Source organism: Rhinatrema bivittatum, chromosome 16 (assembly GCF_901001135.1).
Source record: "Rhinatrema bivittatum chromosome 16, aRhiBiv1.1, whole genome shotgun sequence".
Classification (NCBI taxonomy): domain Eukaryota; kingdom Metazoa; phylum Chordata; class Amphibia; order Gymnophiona; family Rhinatrematidae; genus Rhinatrema; species Rhinatrema bivittatum.
In genome coordinates, this window is record NC_042630.1 from 65,003,417 (window position 1) to 65,016,554 (window position 13,138).

At 42.0% G+C, this 13,138-nt stretch overlaps 1 protein-coding gene across 1 annotated transcript in view; it reads left to right on the forward strand.

The window, feature by feature from the left end:
* The window catches only part of LOC115077789 (vomeronasal type-2 receptor 26-like), a 472,276-nt gene that overhangs the window by 37,187 nt on the left and 421,951 nt on the right, over positions 1-13,138 (forward strand). Inside the window, exon 3 of the mRNA XM_029580076.1 lies at positions 9,772-10,590. Coding sequence (XP_029435936.1) covers positions 9,772-10,590 — 819 coding nt within the window. The remainder of the gene's footprint in view (positions 1-9,771; positions 10,591-13,138) is intronic.

Consider the following 13,138-nt stretch of genomic DNA (forward strand, 5'->3'; position numbering starts at 1 on the left):
GCGGGGAGGCCTTGCATTAAATAGACCTAGGTCAGGAGAGAGGAGCCCTGGCACCTCCCATAGTGAATCCTTTAAATGATGTCAGAGGCCGTGAGCGCATACCTAGGAGCACGAGAAGTGCAGGTGGGACCGGGCAAGGCACCACCGCATCTCAGCTGAGAAGGGGCAGCAGCATCAGAGGCCTGGCGGGGGCCCCGTGCAGGTGAAGCACATGGCCAGGAAGAAGTAGCAGAGTCGGAGGCCTGACAGGGGCCCAGTAAGAGAGGAGCATGTCTGCAGTGGCACCCTGCAGCAGCGAGACTTCCAGGGCTGATGAGCGGTGGGCAGCCGCAGCAGCAGGTGGAGGGAGCCAGTTGTGGCCTACCACGGCTGGTTCCCATAACAGTAACCCCTCCTCTAGTCCTCCTCCTCTGTGTGGTGATCCCTATGGAATTGACGGATGAAATTTTTATCCAAAATGTGAGTGAAGGGCTCCCAGGACTTTTCTTATGGTCAGAAACCCTCCCAAGAGATTAGATATTCCCACCTCCGGCCTCTTCTTCTGACATCAAGGACTTCTTGAACTTGGTAAATATTCTCATCCTCAGCAGAGGGTTGTGGAGTTGCTGGAATCTTCCTGGATGGCACAATATCACCAACAGCTTTAATAAAGAGGCATGGAAGACATTGTGAATCTTCAGTGAGGGTGGCAAGCAAAGATGGTAGGTCACCTGCCCTAGCTGTTGGCATATGGAGAATGGTCCAATATAGTAGAGCGCCAAGCACATGGATGGAACCCTCAAACTTATATATCCCGTGCTGAGCCAGACTCTTTCTTCTGGATGGTATTGAGGCGCTGGTCTCTGGTGGTGATCAGCAAATTTCTTGGCTTAGTGGACAGCTTCCTATATCATCTGTTGTACATGGGTCCAAAGTCTCTTCAAATTCTCGGCTGTCATCTGGCAGCAGGTGAAGGGACCAACAAAGGAAGAGGCAAGGGAGGAACTGACTGTTTCCCATAGATGATATGGAATGGAGAGACTCCCGTCGCAGTACAGGGGTGAGAAATATGTGAGAACTCGGCCCAAGGAAGGAGTTCATCCCAGTCGACCTGTATGTTCTCAGAAATTGTTTCAATGTGCTGTTGGTCCATTCCGCTTGGCCATTAGCTTGCGGATGATAAGCCATGGTGAAATCCAAGGTGACTTGGAACTTCTTGCAAAGGTTTTGCCAGTATTTAGCCGTAAACTGAAGGTCACCGTCCGAGGTGATATGAAGAGGAAGACCGTGGAGTCAAAACATGTGTTGCATGAACAAACATGCTAGCTGGGGAGCTGATGGAAGACTGGGTAGTTCCGTGAAGAGGGCCATTTTGGAAAAATGGTCTACTACTACCCAGATGATGGTATTTTCTCTGGAGGCAGATAGGTCTACCAGAAAATCTGTAGCTAGGTGTGTCCAGGGCTCACTGGGGGCTGGAAGAGGTTGTAGCAATCCCCAAGGTTTGCCCGTCAGTGTCTTTTGCTGAGCACAGGTTGGCAGGATGCCATATAAGCAGGGACATCCTGCCACATATTGGGCCACCAAATATATTGCTGGAGGAGAGCCAAGGTTCTGACCCGCCCAGGGTGCACAAGCGTGTGGGAATCGGGACCCCATTTTAGGACTCAGACGCGGAGTCTCTGAGGTACCACGGTCATGCCTGGAAGACTGTCTGGGTTGCTGAAAGAATAATCCATGCAGGGCCAATGATGTGCTGAGCCGGGTAAACATGGTCCTCTACTAAGAAGGAGCAAGAGAGGGTATCTGTGCGTTGGTTCTTGGATGCCGGGCAATAGCGCAGGTCGAAGTTGAAATGCATGAAGAATAAAGCCAAGCGGGCTTGGCAAGGATTGAGGCATTGGGCTTGCTGAAGATACTCTAAATTCTTATGGTCTGTAAAGACCATTATCGTCTGTAAAGACCGTTATCTTATGGTCTGTAAAGGCAGGTCTCTCTCAGTGAACCAAGACTTCCAGGTGTCGCCCCTCCCCCTTGGTGACATGATGGCACACTCAACCAACACAAGCCAGACACTCCCTATCCAAGTAAGCACAGGAAAGAGTAAGTATGCAAGAAATACATTGAAACAACAACACAATTTCAATCACAGCCATAAAAGTAAAAACATTTTGACTTCAAATAACCTAATCCTGTAAAACGCACAAACAGTACCAATTTAAATAAACTACTAATGATCTCCTTTTTTCTTGTCAACGCACAATCAGTGACAAAAAAATTTCCCATCATCACTGACCTAATATATGACACAAAACCAAATTTTATAGCAATAACAGAATCATGGCTAAAAAAATCAGATGTAGTGCTACAGAACCAGATACCAAAAAAAAAACTATGAAGTCTTCTCAATCCCGAGAATAAATAAAAGAGGTGGAGGATTACTACTAATTATTGAAAAAAATTTTAAAACTAAATTAATCCCAATCTCAGCGCCCACGCATCATGAAATCGCGCTTTTTGACACGAACCATTTTCAAATCTGCCTGGTCTACTGCCCACCAAGTCTCCTTGAACTAAACATCTCCCCACTTATTGAATTTTTCACAACACAGCTGAATCCCTCTAAACCCACCATAATATTAGGTGACTTTAATCTTCACATGGACGTTCTCCCCCTATCTAATACCTGCCAAACACTAATTGACATAATGATGGCATTAGGCTTCAAACTGATCACAGATAAAGCAACACACAAAGCTGGCAACTCATTAGATCTCACTTTCATCAACAGTAGCTTCCTGGAAAACATAAAAACGGAATACACACAAATCCCATGGTCAGACCATTTCCTCATTAACTCCCAGATCAAGCACGCAAAACCAATAATAAACCAAAACATTGAATCAGCAGAATTCTCTTACCGTCCCCTCTTCAACACAGATACACTCAAAGACTGACTTTCTGAAGAATTAACTCACATTAACTATGCAAATAGCCATGATGCAACAACCGACTGGTTAAATAGAACCACTACCTTGGCGAATGAAATAAACCCTATGCAAAAGGCCCTCATAAAAGATTCAAAGCATAATAATCCATGGTATAGTGCACAAATCAAGGAAATAAACGATGCCTTAGAAAGAAAGAAAGAGAATGGAAAAATAACAAAACCGCTGATAATTTAACAAAGTACAGGAAACAACTTGCATACTACAAAACAACAATCTTAGACACTAAAAACATATACTACAGCTCAAAAATAGAAAAATTCTCAAATAACGCCAGAACCCTATTTAACATAGTAAAGAATCTAACTAGTGACAACACAAACAACTGCCAAACATTACAAGAGAACCAATGCAATGAGGTAGCTCAATTCTTTAAAGAGAAAATTGAGAACTTGAGAAAAAAAATCCCTAACACTACCAAACAAGAGATTAAAATGCCCACTAAAGATGTTAGTAACTGGTCAGAATTTGAAGAAGTATCACAAGACGAAGTCGAGAAAATGATAAATCAAATGAACCCTGCCACCCACGTAATTGACACCATTCCCATTACTGAACTAAAAAAACTCACAAGCACAATAGCCCCAACCCTAACTAAAATCATCAATCTCTCACTTGATGAAGGAGTAATGCCAGATACCTTGAAAGGAGCCATTATTAAACCAATAATTAAAAAAAAGAACCTGGACCCACTAGTTCTCAATAACTATAGACAAGTCTCTAACTTACCATTACTAGCCAAACTATTTGAAAAAACAGTACAACAACAATTGTCAAACCATATTGAATGTAACAACATATTTTACCTAGCGCAACATGGGTTTCGCAAACACTACAGCACTGAAACTCTACTATTAGCTTTATCAGATAATATCTTAAGAGGATTTGATACTGGAACACACTACATTCTAGTTCTACTAGATCTCTCCGCAGCATTCGACACAGTAAATCACAAAACATTACTCAATAGACTGAAAGAAATAGGTCTCACTAATAAAACAATAAAATGGTTTGAGTCATACCTTAAAAACAGATGTTTCCAAGTACAAATTAAAAATACACTTTCGGACAAAGTTACAATACTAACTGGTGTCCCACAGGGATCAGCCCTGTCGGCAACACTCTTTAACATTTAACTCCTCCCGGTATGTCACCTACTAGCAGGACTTGGAATCATACACTACTTAAACACAGACGATATACAGCTACTGCTGTCAATTGTAAACACTATTGAAGAAACAATGAAACTTGCTAATATGTGTCTTGAGACAATTATACAGCTCTTAAATCACATGGAACTGGTAATAAACATTGATAAAATGGAATTCCTACACCTTGAACGTAAAAACATACACCACATCCAACCAACACTCATAACTAAAAATAACCAAACCATTGAGCTAGCAACTAAAGTACGAAATCTAGGAGTAATAATTGACCCTGAACTAAACATGAAACAACACATCTCCTTGAATATAAAGGAAGGATATGTGAAACTACTGATCCTAAGACGACTTAAACCTCTACTAACACTAAACAATTTCCGCACAGTTTTACAGGCAATGATATTCGCAAGTACAGACTACTGCAACTCCCTACTTTTAGGATTACCACAATCCACATTCGGCCACTACAAATATTACAAAATTCAGCTGCTAGAATTCTGACTGGCAAAAAAAGAATGATCACATTACAGGAACCCTTGCCAATCTACACTGGCTCCCAATTGAACAAAGAATTCAATATAAGGCTTTATGCAAAACACATAAACTAATCCACAATGAAAAAGCTGACTGGTTTAACACTGTACTGTGCGTACATGTCCCACAAAGAAACCTAAGATCTGCTAATAAGGCTCTACTAACTGTTCCCTCTGTCAAAACAGCACGCCTCACGCAAGTTAGGAAGAGAGCACTAACTCTGGCTGGCCCCGTGCTATGGAAAACCATGCCACTCGAAATAAGGCTGCAGAGAAACTTCAAAATATTCAAATCCAATCTGAAAACCTGGCTATTTAAACAAGCTTTTTATAAAGAGAAGGGAAAAAAAACAGTTGATTGATTAGGATGCACCAAACTAGAAATTGTTATTTGTAACCTACAAATGCACATTAAGGTTAAATTATTTCTGTCTAATATGCTCCATACAGACAAACTTAATGTACACACATAGTTTATTGAAGTGAATTGTTACCACACTATGATGGCACATGATTAATTGTAATCTATACCACTTACTTTATTCATTATCGTGCCTTGCTGTAAACTATTGTGATGGTTATCTAACGTAATGATGGTATAGAAGAGCTTTTAAATAAATAGATAAATAAATAAATATCCTGTGTTGGGTCCCATCCAGCCATTGGCGCCACTCCTCAAAGGCCAGCTTAATGGCCAAAAGTTCTTGATCACTGATGCTGTAGTTGCGCTGGGCTGAGTTAAACTTCCTGGAGAAGAAGGCACATGGGTGCAGGATCCTGGCTGAATCATTCTGGCTAAGTACTGCCCCCATGCCTTCAGAGAAGGCATCCACCTCTATGAAGAAGGGGAGCCTGTGGTCCGGGTGCTGCAGACAGGGTTTATGCAAGAAGGCCTCTTTAAGGGCCCAAAAGGACTCCCAAGCCTCAACTGGCCAATCTTTTATGGGCGCTCCCTTGTGTGTGAAGGCCATGAGGGGAGCAGCCAGTCTGGAGTAGTTCTTGATGAAGCAGCGGTAGTAATTATCAACTCCCAGGAAACATTGGAGGGAACGCAGTCTGGAGGGTTGTGGCCAATCTTGTATACATTTTAACTTGGCTGGGTCCATACAGAACCCGCGATTGGATACGATGTATTCCAGGAATGGAAGGGACTATTTCTCAAAGAGACATTTCTAAGGTTTGGTGTACAGATGATTTTCCCGTAATTGTTTCAGAACTCAGTACATATCCTGGCGATGGCCCAGTAAGGTCTTGGAATGGACCAGGATGTCATCCAGATATACAACTACACAGTCATATAGCAGGTCACAGAAGACTTTGTTCATTAAGTTTTGGAAGACGGCAGGTACATTACAAAGGCCAAAGGGCATGACCAAATATTCATAATGGCCATCCCGAGTGTTAAAAGCCATCTTCCATTCATTTCCTTCTCTGATACAGACAAGTTTGTATGCTCCTCTGAGATCCAATTTTGAGAAGATATGAGCCCCTTGCAGATGATCAAACAGTTCAGATATCAGGGGAAGCAGATACAGGTCCTACACTGTAATGGCATTGAGACTTTGGTAATAAATACATGACTACAGAGAAGAAACTGGCTCTAGCCGGAGAGTTGGAGTGGTGAATACATTTCCTCTGCAGGTTCTCCCTGATGTGTTCATCATAGCCTGCATCTCTGGCTGAGATAAAGGGTATACCCGGCCTTAGGGAGGTGTGGAATCTGGAACCAGGTTAATAGCACAGTCAAACTCCCATTGTGGGGGTAAGGTATCGGCTGCCTTTCTTGAGAAGACGTCTGCGTAATGATCATATTGTGGAAGAACTCCTTTGGGAAGTGCAGCATTATCACTGGTGGCAGTAATGGAGGTGGCGATTATACATGTCCGTTGGCAGGTGGATCCCCAACTGTGAAGCTGTAGATTGGTCCAGTCAAATTGTGGGTTGTGTTGCTGGCGCCTGGGTCTCTGGGACTCCGCCTCATCCAGATCAGACTTGCTACCCTTACCACTGTGGCCTGGCTGACCTCCTCCTTGTCCATCAGAAGACATCAGATGGAGGCCCACCTAACTCCAGCTGGCCCCAGTACTCAAGGGCTCAACCTGTGTGGAATGCCAGCTGGTATTGGCAAAGCTCCATCCGGCCTCCATCAGTTAGCCAGCTCTGCCTACCGATGGTGGTGACCAATAGGGCTTGCCCTGCGGGTAACATCAACTTCACCTCAGCTCAAGGGTCCACCTCCGGCGAAATATGGTGCAACAAGGTCTACATATTCAGATCCTTCAGCCTCTCCTTATGAGTCTTCAGATACAGATCCCATGCCATTTTGGTCACCTTTTTCTGAAACATCTCCATCTTATCTCTATCCTTTTTGAAATACACAGAGGACATACAATTTCATGTACCCTGCATAAGTGGTTCCCTCTCTTCGGAACATTTTCAAGGCTGTATGAAGAAGACTAAAAACAGGCTAAAGAAATATCATTTGTTCCTGAGTATAGGAAATAACACTGTGTTATGGATAACTAGGCAAAGGTTCTTGGGCTCTGGAATCTCAATAGAAGTTAAAACTGTGGCATAGAATCTTGGTGTCATTATTGATTCAAATATGACTATGGTACCATTCTAAAAAATGTGTTTTTCAAGTTGAAGATGAAAATGCCTTTGCAGCCTTTGTTAACTACAACATTGTTACGAACTCTTTTATAATCTTTATTATTTAGTCAACTGGACTATTGCTGTAGTTTATATATTTTGCTCCTAAAGAAGCAATGAAGGGCATTATAATTGCAGCAACATGCAGCTGCATAATATTAATGGGAACAAGATAATTGGAACACATTACGTCTGTACTGTCTCCCTGTCTTTATTAACTTTATCTTTATCTTTATTAAAACATATATACTGACCTCTGCCATAGCTTAGGGCAGTTCACATCTTAAAGCATTTATAATGTTTAATACAAACTTGACAGAAGAAAATAAAAAATAGATAATAAAATTTCCTGAAGCACATCAAGTTCCTAAAAACTCTTCAATAAAAGTTAGAAAATAGAATAGTACATAAAATCATAAAAATATAAGAGAAATAAGAACAGGCATCATTCAAATACAGAATTAAATAAATAGGTTTTTAGCATTTTTCTTACATTTTTTGAGCATAGCACCAAGCACAGTTCAACAGGAAAAGAATTTCAAAATGATGAAGCCACAATTGAAAAAGCATGCTCGCGAATCTTGATCAGCTGAGTAGCACAAACTGATGGGACTTCAATCTTTGGTCTTGAGATCATATATCACTGATGGGATTGTAAATTTGTGAAAGACTATTCACCTATGGTAAGGGATTTAAGGTCAGAAGGTTATGGGTTGAGACTGCAGTTTTGTAATGAATTAAATGTAGTTCCATCAGAACTGGAGAAATGAGGTCATGCATCGCTCGCACAGATATTAGTCTTGCTGATGCATTTTGCAGTAATTACAGAGCTTTTATTGATGATTATGAAAGACCAATATAGAGATAGCAGCATTAGTCTACTCGTAAAATCAATGCTTGAACAACACTTCTAATTTCTGATTGAGGAAACAAAGGAATCCCCATTAAAATTAGAATTTACTTCATAAGTCCTTTGATGTGCTCCCCTGGAGCTTTCTTACGTCCTTATTTTTCTGGGGTCCCCCATGAACTTGTTGTCACAAACTGTCTCAGGGGATTTGATATTCTACTGTGATATTCTACTGTGATATTCTACTGTGATATTCTACTGTGAGTCTGGAGATGCCGACTATTTTTAGATATATTGTTTTTCAACACACTGTCATTCATTGGTTTGGGCTTCTACCCCTCCTGACACAGCTGGAGTGGCAAAACACGGTCCATGTCAGGGGATCAAAATCAACTCCTGATACGACTATTAATAAAAGTGGAATTGCATCACAGTCTTGTGTAATTAACTTAATCCTACTGTTACCTTGTGGATCCTAAACTGCCTAGCACTACAATTATTTTTTTAAATATTTGTTTAGCAGAAAAAATTCTTAACAGTCTGAATTACTAATCATCAAGTCCAACATTGTAAGCTCTGTGGACCCTTGGGCCGGCATGAGTGTTGATAACATCCCCGAGGGATGGCCCCCAGGGGACCTCGTAGCTGGGAGGCAGTTAAGATCCAGGAGATCCAGCAGGTGCTTCACCTATACCAACTCAGTTCCCCTGAGCCCTTGGGTGCTGGGGCTCGCAGGACTTAGGCTGGGGTCTCCCGGTGCAGGGAGAACCAGCAGAGAAGGTGGTGTCAGGAAGTCCGGGTCGAGGCAGGCTGAGTACAGAAGCAACATGGGCATTTCAGAAGTCAGGGAAAATGGAGAGCAGGCTGAATGTGGAACCAGGCCAAGGGTCAAGGCAGGCTGCGGACGTGGAGAAGCCAGGGCAAGCCAAGGGTCAGGACGGGCAGCAGACAAGGAGAACCAGAAGCCAAGTCAAAGTTGAAACTGAGAAGACCATCCAAGGGGCAAGGATCCAGGAGCAGCGGAACCACAGGCGAGGAATAGGCAGGAACTCAGGAACAGGTAGGAACTCAGGAACAAACAGGAATGCACCAACACACTCTCAGAGAGTAGGACCTGTTGCCAAGGCAGAGAACGATGGTCTGAGCTGGACTTAAATAGCGTGGGCATCTGATGTCATCTTCAGGGGACGGGCCAAGGTTTTCTGCCAAGGCTCCTTTAAGACTCAGCAGGTGGCACGTGTGAACCTAGGGAGACATGCACAGGAAGCCTGCCGGAGGTATCCTGGACCGTGTTGGAGGCCTGCAATGGCCGGGATGTGCAGCAGCTGTCTCAAGCCGTCAGCGACCGGTATTTGGCTTCAGGGCCTGCTGGAGCAGTTAAGGAGAGCTGGTTGCAGAGGACTGCGGGCGGGATTCCCAACAAACATGGCCAGTGTTTCTCTGTAGCCAGCTTCTTCAGGAGTGCAGTTTATAAATTTTAAGACTAACTTATTCAATCTTTAGAAAGTAGTTTATTTATTTTTACTAATATCCAATTATCTCAAAGTCTGCAAATAAATTAAATGCTCCTCTACTCTCTGCAGATCAGTTACGGAGCCCTGGATCCCATCCTCAATGACAGGGTTCAGTTCCCTTCTATTTACCGGACCGTTCCTGATGAGAGGTCTCAGTATGAAGCAATAATTCAATTACTGAAACACTTTGGCTGGACCTGGGTTGGTATTCTGGCATCAGAGGATGACAGCAATGTGAGAGCCAGTGAGGAGCTGAGGAATGAGATTATAAGGAATGGAGCTTGTGTTGCTTTTCTAGTAGTTCTCACTTGGCCAGACCAGAGAGGCTTTAACACTGCTATCAAATTACTGGGAAATACAACAGCAAATGTCATCATTGTATATAGCAGATTTGTTTATTTTCTGCATGTATTGACTGAAGTACAATTGTTCAAAGTTCCCAGGAAAGTTTGGATTTCCACAGCTACTTTAACAATTTTGACAGATCCTTGGTTTAAAAATGATTTGGTTCCATTCAATGGCTCCTTGATGATTTCCGTCCACAAAGGTGAGATTCCTGGATTAAGAGATTTCATCTATTGCACCACTCATTCCAGAATGATGCATTTGAATTTGCTTACACAGTTTTGGATTGAAGAATTCCACTGTGTGCCTGAAAACCTTCCTTATGATGAGAATCCTTTTAAGAAAACTCAGTGTACAGACAGAGATGAGCTGAGATTCCTTGATGCTTCAACCTTTGATCTGAATAACCTTAGATTTTCCTACAGTATTTACATTGCTGTATATACAGTGGTTTATGCTTTACATAACATGTACTCATCCAAAGTCCAGCAGGGTGGAATTGTTGATAAATCAGATCTTTTACAAAATTTTCAACAATGGCAGGTAGGAAAACATGGTTTGGTTTGTTTTATATTTTTTCTTTACTAAAAATTGTCATTTATCTAATAGAATACCATTTCTTTAGGTTTTACAAATGATGGATTATTGTGTTTAGTGAATGTATGCAAGCTTGGATTATTAATTGACGGAAATCAGTTTAAGCATTGACTACCAGCTATCTTGAGGACTCATCTATTCATTCATTTCTGTTCTTAATGGATTCCTCATTAGGAATGAGAGTAGAAAAGTGTTTTTGGTTTGGTCCTTTATTTCAGTTATATCAGTTTATTTGCCATTCAACTGATAGGCAGGTTGTGAATATAATTTACAACACACTTTGACTTGTCTCCATAAGAATGCAAGAAGTTTAAAAATTATGATTGGAAAGTTTAATTTGAATTTATGGCATTGAACAGAGATGGAGACATTCTAGACCAGTGGTTCTCAACCTTTCTTCCATCACGACACACCTGACAGATGATGCTCATGTGCTTGATACTACATTAACAGCGATAGCTGAAAAAAAAATCATAAATATTATTTTATTGTTGAAAATGACCAAAAGAAACATAAGAACATGCCATACTGGGTCAGACCAAGGGTCCATCAAGCCCAGCATCCTGTTTCCAACAGTGGCCAATCCAGGCCATAAGAACCTGGCAAGTACCCAAAAACGAAGTCTATTCCATATAACCATTGCAAATTGCAATGGCTATTCTCTAAGTGAACTTAATAGCAGGTAATGGACTTCTCCTCCAAGAACTTATCCAATCCTTTTTTAAACACAGCTATACTAACTGCACTAACCACATTCTCTGGCAACAAATTCCAGAGTTTAATTGTGCATTGAGTAAAAAATAACTTTCTCTGATTAGTTTTAATGTGCCCCATGCTAACTTCATGGAGTGCCCCCTAGTCTTTCTACTAGACGTCCGGGAATGACTTCCTGCACGCGAAAAACGATTCGCGTGCAGGAAATCGTTCCCGGACACTCGCTGGACTTTTGGCAAGTCTTGTGGGGGTCAGGAGGCCCCCCCAAGCTGGCCAAAAGTCCCTGGGGGTCCAGCGGGGGTCTGGGAGCGATCTCCTATGCTCCTGACGTCCAGGGACAAAAAACAAAATGGCGCCGGCTCTACCTTTGACCTGTCATATGACAAGGCAAAGGTAGCGCCGGCGCCATTTCTACAACGCACCGGAGGCCCGAGAGTAAAAGATTACACTGGGACCCTCCCTCTGGACCCCAGGTAATTTAAGGCATTTTGGGGGGGTTCGGGAAGGTGGGGGATTTATTTTAAAGGGTCGGGGTGGGTTTTAGGGTTGTTTTAGTGTGCAGGTTTTCCCGCCCTCCCCCTTCCCCTCCCCCTTCCCCCGATTTACAATTTTTTGACGATAAATCGGGGGAATTGTTATTGTATCGCGGCTCTAACGATTTTTGATGATTTAAATTATATCGGACGATATTTTAAATCGTCAAAAAACGATTCACATCCCTACTTTCCACTATTTTTCCTGGCACTGAAGTCAGGCTAACTGGTCTGTATTTTCCCGGATCGCCCCTGGAGCCCTTTTTAAATATTGGGGTTACATTTGCTATCCTCCAGTCTTCAGGTACAATGGATGATTTTAATGATAAGTTACAAATTTTCACTAATAGGTCTGAAATTTCATTTTTTAGTTCCTTCAGAACTCTGGGGTGTATACCATCCTGTTCAGGTGATTTACTACTCTTAAGTTTGTCAATCAGCCCTACCACATCTTCTAGATTCACCGTGATTTGATACAGTCCAACTGAATCATTATCCATGAAAACCTTCTCCATTACGGGTACCTCCCCAACATCCTCTTCAGTAAACACCGAAGCAAAGAAATCATTTAATCTTTCCGCGATGGCCTTATCTTCTCTAAGTGCCCCTTTAACCCCTCGATCATCTAACGGTCCAACTGACTCCCTCACAGGCTTTCTGCTTCGGATATATTTAAAAACGTTTTTACTGTGAGTTTTTGCCTCTACATCCAACTTCTTTTCAAATTCTCTCTTAGCCTGTCTTATCAATGTCTTACATTTAACTTGTCAATGTTTATGCTTTATCCTATTTTCTTCTGTTGGATCTTTCTTCCAATTTTTGAATGAAGATCTTTTGGCTAAAATAGCTTCTTTCACCTCCCCTTTTAACCATGCCGGTAATCGTTTTGCCTTCTTTCCACCTTTCTTAATGTGTGGAATACATCTGGACTGTGCTTCTAGAATGGTATTTTTTTAACAATGACCACGCCTCTTGGACATTTTTTACTTTTGTAGCTGCTCCTTTCAGTTTTTTTCTAACATTTTTTCTCATTTATCAAAGTTTCCCTTTTGAAAGTTTAGCACAAGAGCCTTGGATTTGCACACTGTTCCTTTTCCAGTCATTAAATCAAATTTGATCATATTATGATCACTATTGCCAAGCGGCCCCACCACCGTTACCTCTCTCACCAATTCCTGTGCTCCACTGAGAATAAGATCTAAGATTGCTCCCTCTCTCATCGGTTCCTGAACCAATTGCTCCATAAA